Source organism: Engraulis encrasicolus, chromosome 7 (assembly GCF_034702125.1).
Source record: "Engraulis encrasicolus isolate BLACKSEA-1 chromosome 7, IST_EnEncr_1.0, whole genome shotgun sequence".
Taxonomy (NCBI): Eukaryota; Metazoa; Chordata; class Actinopteri; order Clupeiformes; family Engraulidae; genus Engraulis; species Engraulis encrasicolus.
The window spans coordinates 20,932,055-20,955,088 of record NC_085863.1 but is presented as its reverse complement, the minus strand read 5'-3'; the positions used below and the strand labels follow the sequence as shown (position 1 = coordinate 20,955,088).

The following is a 23,034-nucleotide window of genomic DNA, read 5'->3' as shown; positions in this document are numbered from 1 at the left end:
TTGAGACTGGCATTGGAACTGTCCAAAACTTTACATATTTTCAGTGCCTCTGAAAACGTTTCCAAAGTCACTGTACAGTGAACCACAATAATAATAAATACAGCTGTTAGACATTTGACTAGAGAAACAGTATTCAAGTTTGTCCATTTTAATTCCCATGGTTTTGAGTTGAGTCTTTGAGAACATCCATGCTAGTACGCCAACGTGTTATCCTAATGTACAATGCACTACATTTAAGTGGTTCATAGCTACAACAAAACAATGGAACCAGCTCCTGCTATGTACATTGACACAAAGGACCTCTCACTGGAATGTCAATAAGAAAGAGAGCTATAGACAGACAGGAGAGAGAGAGAGAGAGAGAGAGAGAGAGAGAGAGAGAGAGAGAGAGAGAGAGAGAGAGAGAGAGAAAGAAAGAGAGAAATTGCAACAGGAAATGTCACTATTAAATATATGGTAGAAGTACCCATCTTTCGGGATAATGTGTAAAGTTTGGTTGTCACATTTGATCATATGCTGTTAGAAATACAAAAGATGATGAGCGCTCTAATCCGATGTCCAGTCGGATTTAAGACTTATAGTTATAGATGCATTTAAGGTTCCTTTTTTACGGCTTCCATTCTCCTGTCAAGCGTTAAACCACAGATAACAAAGTTTAGCCACAGTGCATTTTTTCTATATGTACGTACGACGATGAATCCTTAAAAGCCTAAGGTAGAGCTACGCCATGAGTGGTGGTCTTCACAATACACTATGTATAGTTTTTTTTGCCTCCCTTTGAAATATTGTGCTTATGCTCTTGGTTGGTCTGGATCAGGCTGAACGTCAAAACAAACAAACAAGCGTCAAAAAAAGTCATGTCAAAATGACAAAAAAGAACAACATTATCAAAACAAGTCTAGTGCAACACAAGTATATCTGTATATCTAAGACAGTGAAGAAAATGATAAAGATTGTCATTATGGAGGTGAAAAGAACTAAAATGTCTGTGCTCATGTATCAAATATCCCTCTCTCAGATCAACCATTGCAGAGCATCTAGTAACACTAACATACACATTCCTCAATAACAGGCATTGATCTTTTTTGTGTGAACATACAGTACACACAAATTGTCGCTCCACCATATACACACACACACACACACACACACACACACACACACACACACACACACACACACACACACACACACACACACACACACACACACACACACACACACACACACAGTGGCGCAGTCACTTTCTGGTCAAGTAATATAGGGAGAGATTTTTCGTCAAAATCCCATAAAAACTCCTCCATTTTGGAAGTCGGTATAAGACCTCCAATGAGATACCTCCACCAATCAACTCCAACTCCATTGCTACTGTACACAGTGTCCTCTCTGTCCCCCCCTCCACACACACACCAACCCTTTAAAACAAAACAACGATAGTCCGTCCTTAACACTACTTCAAATGTCAATGCCAATGTTCAACATGTGCTGGTGATTCTGTGACTGACACCTGCGGATGCACTAGTCAGACTTGATACATTACGAATGTGTGTAAATCAGAGATGTCATTGTCTGTTACTCGGCCCCCATATTTATCACCACAGAACTGGAGACAAAATCAAATCAAGTAAAATAAAATACACAACAATATTGTAGTTGTTCGAACAGCACGTCAGTAAAAGTTTAAATGGTGGAGAAAATGAATGTGTGGACACGTGGTCCGAATGTGCGGACGCATGGTGTATGCGAGGTGTTGAGGTCAGCCCTGACTAGCTATTTAGCCCTCACTGCCGTCTACCCCCATGGACGTATATACATTTGGTACCACTTAGCGGGTAGGGGACACATGTTAGCCGCTAATACTAGCCTAATTACTGTCTGCAATAGTGACTTATAAGACGTGTTAAGCAAAATCAAGGGCCTACTAATAAAGGCCGTACTGGCAATGAACAAGAAATTTGTGAATACATACCTAAAGGGGCTTACATGAAGTAGTTAACGCGTCTTAACCCATACGCGCCCACAAGGCTACGTATCGCCACGCTTTGGTCACTAATGTAACAAAGACCGTTCTCTCCATTTCTGATATGTTATGTCTGTTATATGCATTGGAGGAGACATTTGCATAACTGTGGAGCTCGCGTTACTCGTGTTGACTATGTAAACCCCCTAACAAATGATCGATTTGGCTCAACAAGTCTTGTAAGTCATTTATACAGACAGTTGGGCATGTATTAGTGAATACGTGAATCCCAACATGAAGTGTTACCTTTATATTTATACGTATACGTCTATGGCCTAACCCCCAACACACCATTCAACCCTCACCCCCACCCCATCTCATAAGGCCTGGGGTCTATGCCCCCCCACTGTAGGAGTAGTCTGCCTTGTTGTGCATCACCAGCTTGTTGTCCACAAAATAGAAGCTGTCTGATTGCGTCTCGTAAGGGTGGTGGATCATCTCGCGCACTGAAAGAAAGAAGAAGGAATTAGCAATTAGCAATTAGCAATGAAATGTTTGTGTTAAAACCTTGATCCGACACGATGTATCTTCTGTGTTATATATGAACCACTCTTAGTATGTAGTAATAATAATCGACCTTGGCAACCATTGGACACAATTTGGCGTAATTCCACAAAGCTGATGTTATTGTTGACACACTCACACTGATTATTGATGATCAATACTGGACAATATGGGAAAACATACATGTTTTTACATTACAGCCTGCCCAACAGTTAAAGGAGCAGTTCAGCCAATTTCAATATGCTGTTGTGTTGCTTGCGCTACCCTTGACTTGTCAGTACCCGGTGGCGCTGCATTTTTTTTGGCTCAGCCCTTTCCGAGATCTAAGCTATTCTTATGGGGGCAGATTTTGCCTACATTAAACCCTTTCTTAACATAGGCCTACTCCAAATATTTTCCCAAATTGTATCGCTGTTTGCTAGTTGTCTGCTGATGTTGCATAACCTTTTGGATGTTTATGGAATAAATAATAAAAAAACTTTTTTTAAATGTAAACAAACAACTGCCCCCATTACAATGACCAGGATCTCGGAAAAGGCTGGGAAAAAAAATCTCAGGTACTGACAGGTCCGGGGTAGTGTGAGCATTACAACTGCATGTTGAAATTAGCTGGAGTTATCCTTTAACACTGAAAAATGCAGTGTTTATTTAACACCTATAGAGTTGATATAACATCTTCTTGATAGTATTTGGTCCCAGACTACAAAGCGTTGAATTAACACAGCATTTTTTAACTGTGTAGCCTACGGAGTTTTAAAAAAACACCAATGCAGACTCACTGACGTCGTCGGACAGTGCGGGGAACTCATAGATGTGCTCGCAGGTGTTCTTGCTGCTGGGGATGCAGAAGCCGAACTCAAAGTCAAAGCTCTTGAGTAGCTGCTCTCGGAAGTAGTGCCGCTCGATCATGCGGAAGTTGTTGATGGGTAGCTCGCCCACCGTGAACTCCACACTGCGGGTAAGGGGTCGCAAGGAAGGAGGCATGGGGCAGACAACAGAGTGGATACATTAAAAAAAACAAAAAAAAACATACAGTGTGTCCAGTACATAGCAAAAGCAATCAAGCCTGGTGACCTGGCCCACTTTCCCAGGGCCGTATTAATGCACAGGCTAGATATGGCTGCAGCCTCAATGCCCCCACCTGCCAGGGGCCCCTGATTGGCCAAAAGTGAAAAATTGCAGAACTGTGACAAGATTGTACTCAATTGTGGTGCCGAGTACAGTTGGCACTTGGAAGACATGTTATCCTTCCTATCTTGTAATTATGACACTGTCTATGTAAATTTGGCACAAAATGTGTCCTCCGGGGGGGCCAGGGCCATCTTAATCCGGTCCTGCATTTGTCAGTGCCAGATCCATGGGATGTGTGTTTGTTTGCAGTGACCCACTCCTTCTCCACAGTACATGCTATGCTACCGATTGTACCGAAAGAAAGCATTGGGCAGACAGAAAAGAGAGAGGAGCAATGCAAATACAAAGAAAAAAGCAAAACATTTAATTTGGCTGAAAGCCATGAAATAACGTACGTGTTTCCATTAGCCTGTCTTGTTGCATTTCATCGTGTCTTTTCACTGCCTACAGTACCCAGAGCAACGCACTGCCAATTACAGTGAATTTGGAAATGACACACATGCATTACGTACATTACATTGTGTCCCATGTGATTCACTAGCCATAAATTAAATCATTTCCTTCAGTGTATCTAGAGACAGTGGTAGACTGTGTGTTGCTGTGTGTGTTCTGTGTAATTTACCCCCCTCTCATAAAGGATGCTTGCACTGTGGCATGCATGTGGCGTGGCCATTGTCAGTAATTAGCTGTACACTTACAGAAAGCACTGACATTCATAATGAGACAGGGCTTCCTGGCTACGCTCTGGTTAGCTTTTCGCACCAATTAGACAGAAATCTATATTTATGTCGTTAGTTCCACGTCATGTTCAGTACTGTACTGTAGGTACGTGCAGTGCATGTCATATTCTGACATGTGCATCAATGCCTAAAACTGGGACAACGCAAACTGCTGTGCTGTGCTATACTGTCCTGCTCCACTGCTTGCCCCTAATTCAGGTTGCTATTCCAACCTGAATCCAAAGAAGGCCATTTATTTTTGAAATGCTGCACACAGAAGCTGCTGCCATGCACGCCACTGAGAAGTAAGCAACAGCTGAAATGGCAACAGTTAACAATTACACTTTGGAAATTTGCTTGAACATCATCATTCTTCAGGTCATCATAATTATTACTGTAATTCCCATGATGTGTGACTTGTATGGTAGGCCTACTTACGTGGCTCCGACCTGGCGTAGTCTCAGGAAAGCTGGGGTGAACTGGTAGCGTACAAATCGCCCTGCATTTGGGTCAACATCATGCTTGTCTCCTTTGTCTGAGTGCAAAAAAAAAGATAAAAAAGAATAAAACAGGCTATAGTTATTTGATTATGCATTTGCACAGATGGAAGAGACGCAATGCGGCTTGTGATTCAAGTACATTTTGTTGGAGTGGTTTGATACAATCCACTCTTGAATGCTCCTCCTAACGTCCAGTACAGAACGATTGTTTTCTGCATACACCACCGGTGTGCAGTATGGGCAGGGGAAAGTGACGTTGTCAAATATGAAAGTATTGTTGAAACCATTGTGTGGTGTGTGGTGTGTATATGGCACAAAGAAAAGTCCTGCTTGATTGAGCTTACTATACATGGCCTAGCTTGGCAGTTAAGCTCATGAACTCTTTTGGGTCAACTTGAGACTTTGTGTGCCCAATGCAAAAGGCACAGGTCCAACCAAGCACAAATGAATCGAAAAAAAACATTCACCAGTTACAGGGGTTGGACAAAATAATTGAGACACCTGTCATTTTAGTGTGTTTCATGGCTCTTGCATCCACAGTTAATCCTGTTGGATGGTTCATCCTTCTTGGTGGTATGCAGACATTACCTTGGATACCGTGGCTCTTGATACATCACAAAGACTTTAAGAACAGTTACACGCGCACCAAGAATTTCTCCTTTTTGAACTCTGATATGTCACCCATGATGTGTGCATTGCAACATTTTGAGAAACTGTGCTCTAACCATGCTAATTTAACCTTTACACTTCACTTTACTGCTGCAATGTGCAATTAATGAAGATTGGCCAAAAGGCTGGTCAACTTGAGTCATGAAATTTCCCACACTAACTGTCTCAGTTATTTTGTCCACCCCCTGTACATGTAGTCACAAAAATACTACTAATACTAATACTACTACTAACACTACTAATACTAAAATTACAGTTTCTCTTACTGGAGAACAAAGCATCGTACGGCTTACACAGCTCTGTGGCTCTGTACAGAAATATTCTAGAAGTCTAGAAGTATATGCTATTTCAAGAAGTCTATGCTCTATGAGATTTGAAACAGCCACCGAATGTGAATGCAGCTATTGAAATGAATGCACAAAACAATGAGAGAATTCTTACCAGTGCCTGGAGCAGGATGAAAGTCAGTTTGAGAACAAGTGGGAGGAAAAATAAAATGAAACCTATATCTTCGATATTCGTTGAAAAATAACATGAATTTCAAATGTGTCTACATTTTTTGGAGGCCCTGTATTTCGGTGGGGCAGCCGTGGCCTGGTGGTTAAGGAGCTGGACTTTAGACCAGAGGGTTGCGGGTTTGAATCCCACCCTTCCAGTCCCACCCTATCTCACTCCATGGATGAGGTGCCCTCGAGCAAGGCACTTAGCCACACTGCTCCAGGGACTGTAACAATTGCTTTGCACTTAAATGTGCACTGTGTAGGATGGTGGCCAGTGTAGGTATTGCAACTATGTTGTTCATTGACACTGTGCTGTCTACTGCAAAATTTGATCTTTTCAATAATATGTACAAAATAATGAACTAATATTTACTAGTATGACCAAAGTACAGCAAGTTTTGCAGCTAAAAAGATCCCCCTTTTCATGTATAAAAAGTGCAATTTTCCCAGTCACAATGAATACAATGAATCTGATGGTGGTGATATTCATGAAAAAGGTAACATTTGTGGATGGGCAGCATGAATTCTAGAAATGAACTACTACAAATATTACAGTGCAACTTTAAAATGACTAAGTTGCTTTGGACAAAAGCGTTAGCTACTTGTAATGAAATGGAATGAATGAAATGCTCACTGGATGACGCTGTAGACTCACTGGACGTGGGCGGTTTGGTAATCTCAAAGAGGACTGTGCCTGTCTCCATGTCTCGAATCTTGAATCTCGTGAAGTCGATGTCAAACACGTTGTCCTCAGGATTACACAAGTAGTCTACAGAACAGATAGACATCAGCAAAACATTTTATGACAAGGGGCACAACTATATCACAAGCACTTAATGCCTCTTTTCCGCTGCCGTTTTTCTGGTATGCATAAAGATCGACACAGCGCAACTTGGCCGCCACTTTTTGCTTTTCGAATAGGCACGACACAGCTCAATCATAAAGCAAAAAGTAGCGGCCGAGTCGCGCTGTGGATCTACCGGAAAAGTGGCAGAGGAAAAGAGGCATTAGTAAATTACTGTACATCAGAAGCAGTGCATGTCACACAATGCATGGACTGCCGCCATGGATGCCACTAGCCCTCTGGTTGTGTTAGAAACAGTGGTGGACGAAGTACACCAGTTATGTACTTGAGTAAAAGTACAGTTACCTTGCATTGAAAACTACTCAAGTAAAAGTAAAAGTATTCACCTCACTTTTTTACTTGAGTAGAAGTACAAAAGTATCTGCCGTCAAAAATACTTAAGTACTAAAAGTAAAAAGTAAAAACTTAAAAATGAAGCCTTTGGTGCAATTTTAATATGTAAGTGTTGTAGGCCTAGTTTGGTCATAACTAATTACATATAAATAATAATTGCATAGGCTATACCAACATGTTAGAACTAGGCCATAACAGGCCTCAGAAACACTGTGGAGTAAGTCCATGGATGTTATAGCATCAGAAGTTCATTTTCACCTCTCTAAACATTTAATACTGACTCTAACATGCCCAAAAGAACACATGAAAGGGCCATTAATATTAAGAATGATTAGGCTGAAATTGGTTATATGCCTATTAGAACAACTACTATACCAACCAGCCGTAGGCCTACAGTCCAGTATATGCCTACTTATTTGTGACAGCAAGGAGTTAGAGTAGCCAATAAAGTACTTTATGTTTAATTTTTGTTATAATTATGGTTTTGGTAGACCTCTTCTTCTTCTTCTTGTTCTTCTTCTTATTATTATGTCGTGTTTGGTTATGTTAAGGTTGGCTTAGGCCTATGTATGGACAAACAGACTTCTTGTGATTCTAAGCTACCTTTAAAGATAGGAACATCTTCATATAGGCCTACTTGTAATGGTCTCTATTTGCTAGATGCCAATGATTTGCAATAGCCTACTTGATACTTGAAAACTTAATTGGAACACTTATCTGTCTGATCATGAAAAAGCCTTTTGTGCCTGTGCACATCACTGGGCCAATATTTAGCCAAAGTCCACTTTTTTTTTTTACTTTGTTACTGTTGTTTTTTACAATCTCACTTTAGTGGTATTGCCACATATCCACTGTAGCCCTGACTTAAGGGAAAGGATAGGCCTACATGTTGCAAGGATACATGTTGCATGTAGCCTCACTTTGCAACATGGGCATGCCAATCCTCATGTAAAGATACAAACCCTTTACACAAGCCTCTTTTCCATAAAGTTGAAGCAAATCATTTTTGGTGACAGGGGAGTCTATTAGACAAGTAGGCCTAACTAATTGATATCCCCAACTACTTCAGAAAATACTGCAATGTATTGAGGGGAAAGAATGCTCACGGAGTTGTGCGCCTGGATGGTTTGGAATAAGCATTTAGGCATCCTACTTGACTCCAAGAAACCAACACGCTACAAAAGCGGCAATTATGTGACTCTATTGTAAGCCATAACACAGATATAACACAGTAAGTCAAATAAGCAGTAGGGCCTACATTAAGTATCAATTCGCTGATTATTCAGTTCAAACGCGAAGCCTATCTGACAAATTTCGTCTTGTCAGGCGAGTGCAGCCTGCGAGCTAAACCTCTCCCCGCTCACACAACGAATACGGCGTGCAGATTAATACACTCTAACGTTATTGTCGCCTGCTTTATTGTTTTGCTGTGCTTTCCGCGTGTTACTAGAAAGTACCGTTGGCGTTTCTTCTTATTTCAATTCGTCTCGCAAGACGCAACAGTGGGCACATCAGTGGTCTTGCTCTGCTCGCTTTCCTTCTAAAACTAAATCTGTACAGTAGAGCTTGTTGTCACGTGACACATTACAACCAATCACAATGGCGAATCTCTGAGTCTGCCAATCGGATTCAGTTTCACTTTCTTCACACAATCTCAGATTTCATTTGATCAGGGCATTAAAAATGAATTAATTCACCTGCCGTGTATCGCCTAAAAAAAAGGAACGAGTAAGGAACGAGTGTTTCTGTAAATGTAACGAAGTGAAAGTACTAAATTTCGCTTTGAAATGTAGTGAAGTAAAAGTATAAAGTCTTACCAAATAAAAATACTTGAGTAAAGTATGAAAGTATGAAAATGTTACTTAAGTACAGTAACGAATTACATTTACTTCGTTACTGTCCACCACTGGTTAGAAACATGGTTACGTTCATGGTGTTAAAGGTCAAAATTGACCGCCTACACAAAAAGGTAATAATACATTGATTAAAAATCTGATTTGCATATTTTGTGATTAATACCTTTTAGACATCCTTTTGAAACATTTCCAATGTGATTTAAATGTTATTCTGCTTTGTTTTAGTGCTTTGTAGGCTTTTTTCTTATTTTGCACCAATTCGTTTTATTAACCGTCTGGAGTCTAGGGCCTCTCAGAGGCTTTCAGGCCGTTTGGAACACTTTTACTTTTTTCAAGTATTTCAACTAACTGTAAACATCTATACTAATGTGGCACATATGGTTGTATTCTGAAAAGCCTAACAAAAAAGAATATGTGAGTAAAGTGAATGTAATATAACTGTATATAAATTTGGGAGATGTAAATTAATGGTCCGGTCATTTTTGACCGAAACACCATGAATGTAACAAGTTGGTGTATCTTCCACAATTCTTTAGGAATTTAATTATATTTCATTTTGACCATTTGAATAGGTTAACTGGAGTATATCACGAAGTGTCATTTGTGTATGATGAAAAATAGAGAAGTTATTTAAGAATGAAGTTTCAAAACGGTCATTTTTGACCGTAACACAACCAGAGGGCTAGAGGGGGAAAGGTGTTACAGATTCTATGGGCCCAAGCACTGGCAGCACTGACAGGGGCCCTTGGGCCCATACTTCCAATCTTTCATGGGGCCCAAAATTTCTGGTGGCACCCCTGACTGCCGCATAAGAAGTCTGCAAAGAATGTTGTTTATGCATAGAGGAGTCCTCTTTTCTAGTATGTGTTTATGTTCTTTCTTTCAGTTACACACATTTTTAGAATTTTCTGTCTTGAATAATGTTTAATAATGTACACTCACTGCTCCTCTCTGTCTCTGTCTCTCACTCACTCACTCACTCACTCACTCACTCACTCACTCACACACACACACACACACACACACACACACACACACACACACACACACACACACACACACACACACACACACACACACACACACAAAGCACAAAGGTGATACTGCATAGTGAGCAAAACAGAGACAGATGGCATTCTGTACTGTGTACCGTATGCATTTTCTGATGAGATGCTGATGTGATGAGAAGAGCACTGGTCTGGGCCGGGCCAGGCCAACCTGTAATGTAATCATTCATCTCGATGTCTAAATACCATGAAAGCAACCCCTCCATCCATCCATAACCTAATCTACATAATGGTCGCGCCCCCCCTAACATTACTGTAAAGCTATTTTACTATTGACATCATGACTAAACGGAAGGATGACGACTATAGCATAGCATGGATATTGTCAAAAAAATGCAGAAACACTAAGACAATGTCAATTAGGCCTACAAGATTTAAGACTTGATTTTATGAATTTAACGTTATAAAATGTTGAAATGTTTATTCATATTGTGTATCACAGGTGAAGTCACCTGGAAAAAAATGCATTTTCTTCATCATTTGTCCCAGATTCTTCCCAATAAATTAATAAAATATTAAATCTGTCATATAGGCTACTATAATGTCACTGAATGAGGAAATGTATGTGGAACACAGAGCAGCGAGACGGGAACACAAATGTGGACACTCAATCTGCCAGACAGGAACATAGAAGGTGGACGCTGAGCCTAGATCTGGCAGGTAGGTACAGTCAAGGTGTCTGTGCTGTGCGGTGTTGAAAGCTCGATCCAGAACAGCGTACTGCCAACTGTCCACAAATAGACACCGAAGAGGAAGAGAGAGAAGCCCTAGGGCCACATGTCTGGCTCTGGCTACAGCTCTGGCTCTGCTCAGTAAATAACACACTGTTAATTCAACACTTAGAGAGTCCATTTAACATCTTCTAGAGTGTGATTGGTCCCCAAGTACTCTCTAAGTGTTGAATTACTGTGTAGTTCTGGCTGTGCCCACAGGGCCGGGTTGGCTGGCATATGAGGGAGGCTAACGGCGAAGGCTTACGGTGACACCACCGGTGAGGCATGTGGCCAGGGATGGATTATGACTCCAAGGGGCCCTGGGCTAGACAGCAAGAAAGGCCCCCCTCAATGGGAGTTTTAGGCCAGAGGTTAGAGAGCCTACGTTGTTGGGGGTTTGTAGTTTGTACCGTAAGGAAATGTGAAAATACAGTTGTTAAGGGTGCAATATTAACGCAATATGAGAATGGAAATATGGAGGCTTGGGCTTTGGGGCCCCCTTGGCTCTTGGGTCCCGTCAGGGTTGGACTGGCTGAGAAATAGGGCCTGGGCACTCTTGGCTTAAAGGGGCCCCTCATAATTAGCGATGCAGAACTGACTCACTGGTGGGCCCCGCACCCTTGTGGGCCCCTATTTTCAGAAATGTAAAACATTTTTTTTTTAAATTTACATTTCTGAAAATAGGTAGCCAGGCCTCGCCCTCCTAGTGACGAAACAACTTCGGCGTTGCGACTAGTCAGGTCAAAAGCAATGCAAGTACTTTCTGAGTTCCCGAAAATATGGGAACTCCTTTCACTTTGTCGGGAAACAAACAACCATAAGCAAACCAAGGGAGACCGGTCAACCATGCCGTTTTGGAAATGATAATTGTTATGCTCTTGGTCAGACCAAGTCTCGAAGAGATTTGAACGTTGATGATAATCAGGCAAGAAAATAGGGGCCCACGAGGGTGCAGGGCCCACCGGGAAATGCCCGGTATGCCAGATGGCCAGTCCAGCCCTCGGCCCATAGGGCCATGTAATACGTAATCCATCCCTGCATGTGGCCCAGGCAGTGCAGCCAGGCAACAAACCCCCCCTGAAGGCCTCTTGCTCCATCGCACTACCCTACAGCCACTAGCCAGCCCTGGGCCTGGGATTAGGGCCTGAGCGGCTTAGGGCGTCTCAGCAAGCAGGGCTGTCACAGGGGTGGCTTGCGGTGGTGTGTGGCCGGTGATCAGGAGATTTGTTTGTGCATTGTGCCCCCTGTATTCAGCCCTGTGCTTCTACCTCAACACCAGCTAGAATAGTGATTCTCAATGGGGAATTTGGGGGGACCGTGTGGGGTGTTGAGAAGGAGAGGTGAGGGGGTGCTCAGTTGTAAATGGCAGCATTTGTCTATTTTATTATTTAATACAAAGGGGGGCGTTGACAGGCATAATATGGGGTGAAGGGGACCTTTGTTCAAAAAGGTTGAGAACCACTGAGTTAGTGGAACAGCAACATCTAGTGTTTCTCTTCAAATTGAAGGAAAACATCCTCATTCTACATATCCGCTAGCAGTAATCCCATTAATTTCTGCACTTAAAGGAGAAGTCCAGTTTTTTGAACATTAAGGCCATTTTCTGAGTGGTCTGCAATGTTTTAGAGTCCCCCTCACCGTTTATTTTATGATTGCTGCAGTCTCTGTTATTTGGCTGATTTAGATTTGATCTCAACTAGCTTTAGAATGGCCGTCTATGGGCACCTGCAACTCTGTTCTTAAAATCACCTTTAACATTTATTTTGAAGAATATGCAACTCAGCAAGTGTTCAACAGTATTCACTGGTGTTCCTTAGCAATTTTTGTAGCGAAATATGGCATCTGTCATGTTTTATGTGTGTTTTATGTAGCAATTTGTAAATTAAGTTTCACTTTCACTTTCACTTTCTTCCACAAAATGGCAAATAAAAAATGACAGAAGCCATATTCCGCCTTGAAACTTGTTAGGGACTGCTAGTGAACACCCCTAACCACTTTGTGAGCTGTAGACTTTCGAAAACAAATGTTAAAGTTGATTTTAAGAACAGAGTTGCAGGTGCTCATAGACGGCCATTCTAAAGCTGGTTGAGATCAAATCCAAATCAGCCAAATAACAGAGACTGCAGCAAACATGAAATAAACGGTGAGGGGGACTCTAAAACATTGCAGACCACTCAGAAAATGGCCTTAATGTTCAAAAAACTGGACTTCCCCTTTAAGGCACTGCAGAAACTTCCTGACTAAAAAGGCAATTTGCTACTCTCCCCTCCCGGTCAGTCAGCCAGCCTGTCTAGAGGTAACTGGCCGAGGCACTGCTCCTTGAGGCCTATACAGTACGTATTTTAGAGTTTCAAGGGAATATTGTTGTGCTATACTATATGGGTCAAAGACGTTTTTTGGACTCAGACACAAAGGCATCTAATGCCCATGAATTAATTAGTAATTGGTGGTTGATAAGCTGCAATGAATATGCTTCTTAGATAGTCCACTAAAAACAAACAAACAAATCCATACAGTAGTGGCACTGGTTGTCGTTGCACCTCCCTGACGTGTGCTACTGCTGAACCATCACTGACCAAGGGCTGCTCGATATTGGGAAATATCAATATTACGATATTTTCATTCAATATTGATATCACGATATTTGCAAACGATATTTTTTTAAAAGAAAGCCGTTGCGTGAGACACACATATCAATATAGGCCTATTACATTCTTGGTTGGATGGGTATTCATTCTGTTTAGTCTCGGCTACTTACTTCATTTGTCTACCGATTGCAGTTGCACCATCAAGAATGTTTGAGCGTGTGCACCCTCAGATCCCTGTTTGTACCAAACAATTCACTTCTTTCCTCCATTCAGTAGCGTAGTCTTAGGGAAACACATACAGGGTGCTCTGAGTGAGTGTAGGTTGGCTGCAAGTCAGCTGCGATGGCAGTGGCTCACATGGAGGGGAAGGCTTTGTTGCTGTCTCTTTTGGCAGCAGAGGCAACTGCTAAAATCTGGTATCGATACACTGAAATATTGTTTTCACGATATAAATACGATATACTGCACAGCCCTACACTGACCCATATGTAAATCAGGTACGAGGTGGCCAGGTGCCAAAAGGTCAAGGGGCAAGGTTGTGTTGGACACACCTGGGTCCCCACTGGCAAGTTGTCCATTCATGGTCCTATGGCACAGCAAACCCAATGAGCTTTTTAAAATAAGAGCACAAGAAACATTTTAGCAGTGCAGCCTTCCACGGTGCTCGTTAAACCTCATGTAAACAGTGAATGCACTCTGACTGAGGACACAGAGAAGGAACAACTTAAGAGGACGACTCGCTAGGTGTTTCTTTGCTGCCTCTTACGACTGAAGTGAGTGCGAGGGAGCATGTCACCTTGGAATGCACTGAGACTGAGGAGACAGAGAAGGAACAACATAAATGGGTTGAGAGTTAAAGGGATATGCCACCCCCTGGTGAAATTGAGGGTCTCTCCAGAGTCCCGAGACTTAAATATGTGGGTGGAAGCATTTTCCATGGTGACCCCACCATTGTCCAAATCTATCAGCACTGAGCTTGGTTTTGCGTAGTAGCTGCAATCTGCCATCGCTATCGAAAGATGTCTTTTCCAAAGATATTTTCCCCACAACTGCTTTCCATGTACTGTATATTCACGTTGACTGCAAATCAATAACTTGAACATTTCAGCTTGGGAATTATTTTCCGGTGCAGAAAAACATAGGCAACGCACCGAACGTCATTGGGGTAGAACTCCCACACACCACGGAACATCATTAGGAAACTCCAACGTAGTGTGTTTGTGTGTTTCCACACGGGAAAAAAGAAAGATGAGCCAGGTGTTTCTCTGCTAGCACGTATGGTGTAACTCCTATGTGAATGAAAAGGAGCATGAAGACTTCATTGTGCCATCAAGAACAGGTGGATGTGCCCAGGGGCGGTTCCAGACATTTATTCTTGGGGTGGCAAAGGGGTGGCGAAGTGTATTTCAGGGGGCATGCTCCTTCACTAAGGGAAAATTATAAACACTATATAATATGTGATACAGTGAATCCCTTAAAGTGAAACCCTGCAACCTAAAGTTCTATATCTGAAATGATGTCAAGCATTAAGGCTATTGGTCACAATCAGGGCTCTTAATTGGGGTGGCAAATCATATTTCTGAGGGGGCAAATGCCACCCCCTGCCACCCCTTACGGTAGGGACACATAGGAGGCGAAGCAAGCGAAGCGAAGAGAGGCGAAATCCAACCGTCATCAGGTCGTCGCGGCGAATCAAATGGAATGGAGCAGTTATGTTGTTGATTTGATTGGGCCGCGGCAGGCGAATTCGCTCCTCATTTGCATAACATTAAACTTTCTTTAATAATTTCGCTTCGCTTCGCTCCTGTTCGCTTGCTGTCGCTTGCCATCGCTTGCCTTCGCCTCGCCATCGCTTGCCTTCGCCTCTCTCATAGGAATGAATGGCAAAGTTCGCAAATTCGCGTGTATGTGTCCCTACCGTTAGAACCGCCCCTGGATGTGCTAGAAGACAACAAGGTCCATTTCATTTCCTTTCACAAGATTTTCTTTCTTTCTTTCTCTCTCTCTCTCTCTCTCTCTCTCTCTCTCTCTCTCTCTCTCTCTCTCTCTCTCTTTCTTTCTTTTTTTCAAAACAGAAAGACTACCCAGATGGCTCTCAGTGTAACCCTAGCAACGATGAGCAATCATTTGAAAACTGAAAGCAAGGCTTGATATAGGCTACTGTAGTAGCATAGCTGATTGATTGAAAGATGTATGAAACTGGCTGATTTGAAGTTGAACATGATTACACTGCACAATACTGCAAACTGTGCCTGATATGATTGTGACTTACGAATGTGGAACCATACATACCCTAACCATAACCACACTAAAATGTGAATAGTAGCCTATTACGTAGTAGAAAATGTTATTTATTACCTATATTTAGGTCAAAGCAAATCACAATGGGAGATTCTATGCATCTAACTGATGCAGGTAATCTCATTTATAAAGGGAAGTGTTCACATCAAAAACAGTATGTCCCTCTCTCCTTCTCTCCTCTCCCTTTCTCCACCTCTCCCACTCTCCCTCTCGATACCCAACACCTTGTTGTGCCTGCCTTCTCCTCATGCTGGTGACTGCTTACACTGTACACATGCTCTGTCCACTCACATCACTCGTACATACGTATGCATGCACACACACACGCACGCACACATACACACGCACACACACATGCGCACACACGCGCACACACACGCGCGCGCACGCGCACACAGGCACGCACGCACGCACACACCACGCACACGCAAACACACACACAGCCTCGCTCAGGCTCCATGCCTCCATCCTTCACTTTCCTCCTTCAGTAAAAAAAAACACTAGCTGTAGCAAAATGTCAGAGTACAGAACATGACTTCACACTCGTGCTGATTAAGCCACGCGAGGGGAGGGATGCACATGGCCTGAGTCCAACACGTCCATTTACCAATCCGAGACGCAGACAGAGCAGGGGCTGGGCGTCTGGTATCTGGTGTCTGGCGTGTGCGGTTGCCAGGTTTGTCTGCTCAGTGGGAATGGGCATATTATGGGATGAGGATGGGAGTAACCAACATTAATGTTAATGACAGAGCAGAGGCTGGAAGTCTGGTATCTGTTGTCTGGCGTCTGGTGTGTGTGTGGTTGCCAGGTTTGTCTGCCCAGTGGGATGTTATGGGATGAGAAGGGATGGGGGTGGGAGTAACCAAAATGAATGCTTACAGTAAAAGACGGGTGCATTCCTCGAAACCATACTTGCTAACTTCCATAGCTATACTTTACTGTTTGCAACGCAATTTCCATTGGCACCTACCCAAGTTGCTAACTGGCTAGCAACTACGGTTTCGAGAAACGCACCTCAGAATTGTATTGGAGTAGAGTGTGGAAGGATGGGATGGAGTGGCCACATGTTTATATGCCCATCTGCCCAGCGTATAGCCCTCTATTAGGGATACGATTATTGTGACGTGTAGGGTAGACACAATGTATAGATGTTTTTTTAGGGGGATTCTGTCTTTATTGCTTAAAGGACAGACGGGAGTATGACATGAACAGAGTGGGGGAGAGAGATGGGGCAGGGCTGACAAAGGAGGACCCAGGCCGGACTCGAACCCGGGTCGCACTACAGTGCCCCCCTCAATGCAGAGATGAAAATGATGATCCACAACAGCATGTATGTGAAGAAGATGCATCCCAATGCCATAACAGGATACTGTATACAGCCTGACACAGGCCTTTGTTTCTGTCAAATGTAGGCTTTGTTTCCCTAACATGCACATAGCATGAAAAAGGTCTGTGCTGTAGCTGTTGAGGAGAGAGTAGACAAAATGTAGTATCAGAGAAAGCTATGCATTTATGAGAACAGCAGAGACGGTGACTAGACTGTTGTTCTATGTTCATCGCCTTGTGTTTGTGTTCAATGTCCAAGAGATCAGTATTCTTTGGCAATCAGCGGAAAATGTGCAGTCCTTGAACACAAAAACAAAATGTCAGGATGAAAGGAAAATGCCAAAGAATACATTTCCACTGATCCACAGTCTTTCAGTCTCTTCTTTCCACTGGTTTCACAACAGGTGGTTTGGCTTTTGATAACAGCCCAGGAGAATGAGAGCGGCTGTAATCTTAACGCACCACCAGCAGGAAGGAGTGGGCATTTGTTGTTTGCTACAAAACATCAGACTGGCACATGCCTCTCAAGTGGACGCATGCCAATACCGGACTGCCTTTGATCCACAGCTATGATTTTCGGATCAGATGCAAACAAGAGTGAGGAGGAGGGGGGGGGCAGCAAAGGAGGAAAAGAATGAAAGAAAGATGGAGAAGAGAGAGAGAGGGAGAAAGAGAGAGAGAGAGAGAGAGAGAGAGAGCGAGAGAGAGGGAGAAAGAGAGAGAGAGAGAGAGAGAGAGAGAGCGAGAGAGAGAGAGGAGTGAAAAGTCATAAAGATGGTTAGAGTGAAAGAGGGTGACCGTGAGGAAATGAGCATTCATTGCTTGGGTATTTTGTTGTCCTTTTCGTTTGTTATCCTTTTTGTGTATCCTGTGGGTGCAGTACCCTACTACAGTACCGAGGGCAGCTGACACACAGGATCGAGACACACTTGCCAAGCCCACATATCTAAAGCAGGGGTCCCTAAACTTTAACATGACAAGCCCCCCGCCCAACCCCCCTATATCGATATATTCCAGCCAAGGCCCTCCCTTACATGGTTGTGCCACACTATTTTTGTGCATCCCCTTTCGCAACCATAGTCTGGGTCTGTTAGTCAGTGCCCCACTCGAATATATAAAATAAGCAATTATATAAAAGGATTTGACAATCATGTGGGAAATAGATAATAAATGAAAGAAAAGTTGAAAGCGACTGCCTGTTGGTCTGTAAAAGTAATTTTGTTTCATTTACAAGTGCAAGACACAGACAAAAACACGCAAGACTAGTGGGTTAGACAGGCCAGCCACTATACCGCCCTACAATTTCAGAACGCAGTATAATTCAAAATGGCAAACTGAGAAAAAAAGGTTTTATAGTTTCCTTTCTGGCCACGCAACTGTGTTGGAGGTAAAGTAGTGATGACACTTCCATATAACATTTTTATATGGTGGAAATTTATGCACACAAGAAAAAAGCAAAAAACCCAACATTCTCATTACTTTTTAGCTGAAAAATCTTTATACTGCGTTCTGTTGTGGTATTACTGTCTACACCAAAACCACGGTGTCAATGGAGAAGTGCAGTATAATGCGCATTATACTGCGTTCTTGGCTAGTACGACGTAACCTCCTAAAACCAAAAAGCGCAGTATAATCAGTTTTTATCGTTTTTTTCCGAAACGGGACCAAGTTGGACCAAAAAATTTTAACACAAGAAAAAGAAGGTATTTTAAAGCCAATTTCCGGTCTGAACCCATTTTCGACCATTTTCAAGATACTGCGTTCTGATATTGTAGGGCAGTAATAGCACCTGCTGTGGATGTTTTTGATCTCCTCCACGCACCTGTATTCTTCACACACACACACACACACACACACACACACACACACACACACACACACACACACACACACACACACACACACACACACACACACACACACACACACACGACACACACACACACACACACACACACACACACACACACGCACACACACACACACATACACTACAGATTAAATCTGAATCACGATCCAGCACGGTACCCTTAGGGAACATGCTACACCAGTACAGGTGACAAAAGTAAGTGCACAAACAATATAATCCATATCCATCCAGTGCCATACTAGAGCAGCAGCATCCCAACGCTACTGAAGCTATACAGTACATACAGGGCCGCTGACAGCTTTGACTGGGCCAGGGACAAAGTCATCTGAAAGCCCCCGCTAATCAATCTGATCTGGGCCCCCCTCTGTTCCTGGGCCCAGGACAACTGTCCCCTTTGCCTCCCCCTTGTTGGATTCCCTGCATACATGTACACGTAAGCACTCAGATGGCCTCTGGCATTCGCTATTGAGTTACAGCACATCCAGTCATCTCCTCCCGTGGAGGTCATTAAATGCAGCCGCCTGATGCACTCCAGTGTCCAGTTCGTAATGCCAACCAACCAACCAACAAATCTTAACCAAACACTTAGTGCCATAGGAATTAAATCTAGTGCCATAGGAAATGAATTGTCTCTTGGGTGAGTGTAAGTGAAGCGTGTTAGTGCCTTGTTAAGGTGCAGTTGGAGAGACGGTACCTTTATTAGTACCCAATAGAGGTCTATGGGCTGGTCCTGAAGAGGTGAAGCAGGGAATGGTTAAGTGATGTTCTTTATACACTTAGGCTAAGGGGCCATAGGAAAGGCTCACATTTTATGGAATGGCGTCAAAGTGTAAGAAACCATCATTTTATTTTTCTTGTCCAACAACTCTGCCTCAGTGAATGCCTTTTTGGCACCAAAACAATTTATTTTCACTGTGTAGGCCTAAGTAAAGTGAAAACTTGACCTTGTCATAAGGGGATTTTTTAACATATAAAGTCATTTCTAATTTACAGTAACAGGGTGCTGAGGGGGTTTTCCCGTTCATTTCTACCTAGTGCAAGAGGGAATGAGATGGGTGCCATGCATGCTACCACGTTTGCCATCAATGGGATTAAAACCGCTTGAGTCCCAAGACTGCATCCTAAAACATGGGGGGCACAGTAGAGGGTAGAGTCAGATATGTTGTGCCATGTAATGAATCACAAGTAGGCCTGAACGCTGGAAATAAGAATATTGAGGGTGGCTGCATGCCAGCAATATTTGGCTTGTATGTGGAATGGCTGCAGTATTCAGTTTGCAGAGGAGTCATGCAAACTATTACAGTTGCAGAGAGCTGTTTTCACACATGTAAACACATGAATATCCCGGAACTTTAAACAGAATACTGTACTGGCAAAGACTCTGTTTGAAACTGGAATTCACTGTGCATGCAGCTACGTATTGTTCTCTGAAATCATCAACATGTTTCAAAAGATGTCTATCCTAGGGGTATGTTAATCTTTTGATACTCAGACAGTGGAAAACCTTCCACAGAGTTAGTGAAACCAGAGCTCTGAATCAGATAATTGGAACATATACCGAGTTTTCAGCTACTCAGTAAAGTCACCTGTTAAACAGAAAAACAAAACAAAACAGAAAAGCCTTTTTCCTTACACAGAACCCTGGATTGATACCTCTGCGCTAGCTGAGAGCAAATGTTAAATGTTGCCTTCGCCTGATGGAGCCCTTAGTAAATACATCAATCTTGAAATCAGTCTTGTACTGTAAGGCTGGCTGTGTGAAGTTTTCAACACAGAACATTGAACACTCCCCAAGCAAGGCAGACGACTGGAGACATACTAATCAGGCCACCGAGAGACACACAGCCTCACTATACTAAGTCATTTCCTTCTGGGTACAATACAGTATCTCTTCAGTGCTCTCCAAAAGATGTGATATGAAGGCAAGTGCAGCTCTACCAAAAACATGCCATGGAAGCCAACAGCTGTGGGCCGTATGATTTTAGTGCACATTCAGTTCAACGTTGTTTTTGTTCGGTTTGGTCTGACTCATGTGGGTAAATAGTCTGAATAATTTATGGAGAAGAGGGGGGGAATATGACACAGTTTTGCACAATAATGGTCAGGAAATTTCAATCATAGATTACCAAGGATGTATTGCAGAATGGCTTTCCCTTAAGTAGTACTCTGATACGGAATATCCACTTTTCTTACACTTGACATATCTATTTCATCTCTATTTCAAAGTTGGAATTTGCCTGCCTGTCTGTTGAAACAGTTTAGACTACCTGGGGGGAGGGGGAGAACAGACATGTAGTTGAAGGAGAGGATTGTGCACATCCCAGGAAAAGGTGCAGGACAAAGGCTGACTGTAGTTTTCGAAGTGAGAAGTCCTTTTTGTTGCCATTTATTATTTCATGGCTGGATTACGTTTCGACTTCAACAGTCTTCGTCAGATTCTCAGATGTCGAAACGCAATCCAGCCATGAAATGATGACAACAAAAAGGATTTGGAGAACAAACATGTAACATTCTTATTTTATTATTTAATATGACAAAATTAAAAAATGGCTTTAACATATGACATAAATGATTTCAGCAATGGACTGAATAATTGATTAACTGATTGATCATTTGATACAACATATGTTAATGCATTTTATCCAGTAAAAGTCTGACTAAAGATGCTCCTTTCACTCTGCATACAGGCCTTGCTCGGTCTGCATTGAAAAAGATGGATAACAGTGCAAAGAATTAAGATCTGGGCGACAAGAAACAAAAACCCTCAGGCGATGCCACATCTTTGAAGAAAAGGAGGCTCTTTAAGAACCAACACGCCACAGGTCATGTGACTGTGTGTCGTCAAGTCAACCTCAAGGTACTTTTTGACACACAACATAACACAACACAACTCAAAGGTTTCTTTTGCTGTAAACCTCAAAGGAAAATGGAGAGCTAGACTGCCTGCATCTAACAAAACGTCTGAACAAAAACTAAAAACCATGTCTAGGAATAGAGACAAGGCAAGCATATACAGACGATACAGACATGTTGTTTGGCAGAGGTCGACATGACCGTTTTTGCTAGAAGCCATTTATTTTGAATCACACATTTTGTATTGCGTTATCTCAGAAGCGGTGTCTGGTGGTACATGCCCATCTCCTTATTCAGCAAAGACATATTCACAATCGCTTGAGGTGATCGCTATGCTTATCGTGCCGGTGATAGCGCCCAGCATTAACCTATAAATAATTGACCTGTTGTCCTCAAAGTTAGCCTGTTGGCTTTGTGATAACATTGCCGACGAGGTTAAGTGTGCACTAATAGCACATCTCCACAGGGATTTGAATAAATATGAATATTTTATTCACAATGCCTCTTTTATGTCTTTCTTTCCCTCTATCCCACAATAAAAACACACACACACACACATAGACACACACACTCACACACACACACACACACACACACACACACACACACACACACACACACACACACACACACACACACACGTACACACACGTACACACACAAACGAAGAAAAAAAAACATAATAAAAAACCTTTTCACACCTAAACAACATGGCCCCTCTCCGGCTCTGACATGGTCACCTAGCAACATGGCTTTTAACAGCGCGGTGGGGAGCGGAGCGGGCCTGCTGCTCTGCTGTCTCGCCTCCTCCGCCATCAAGCCCTATTACACACACGCACACACACACACACACACGCACGCACACAGGCACGCGCATGCACGCACGCGCATGCACGCATGCATACACACAGACACTCACTGCTGTCTCACCTTCTCCAACATCAAGACCTATTTCACACAGTCTCACCCCAATACACACAGCAGACACACAGACACAGACAGACACACACGCACACGCACACGTACACACAACCTATTTCACACAGTCTCACCCCAATACAGACAGCAGACACACAGACACACGCACACACACACGCACACACAACCTATTTCACACAATCTCACCCCAATACACGGCACAGAACATCGCAGTACAACACATAACAAAAGAGCTGGTGTCTTGGGGAGAAGTGTTGAACGAATAGCATGAAACAGTTAC

General features: G+C 42.8%; 1 protein-coding gene across 1 annotated transcript in view; it reads right to left on the bottom strand.

Annotated features, from left to right (window-relative positions):
* Nucleotides 1-2,353: 2,353 nt before the first annotated feature.
* The window catches only part of unc119b (unc-119 homolog b (C. elegans)), a 41,527-nt gene continuing 20,846 nt past the window's right edge, over nt 2,354-23,034 (bottom strand). Inside the window, exons 2-5 of the mRNA XM_063202144.1 lie at nt 6,699-6,812; nt 4,813-4,909; nt 3,304-3,476; nt 2,354-2,466 (exon numbers count right to left, since the gene is read on the bottom strand). Of these exons, the coding sequence (XP_063058214.1) occupies nt 2,354-2,466; nt 3,304-3,476; nt 4,813-4,909; nt 6,699-6,812 (497 nt within the window). The remainder of the gene's footprint in view (nt 2,467-3,303; nt 3,477-4,812; nt 4,910-6,698; nt 6,813-23,034) is intronic.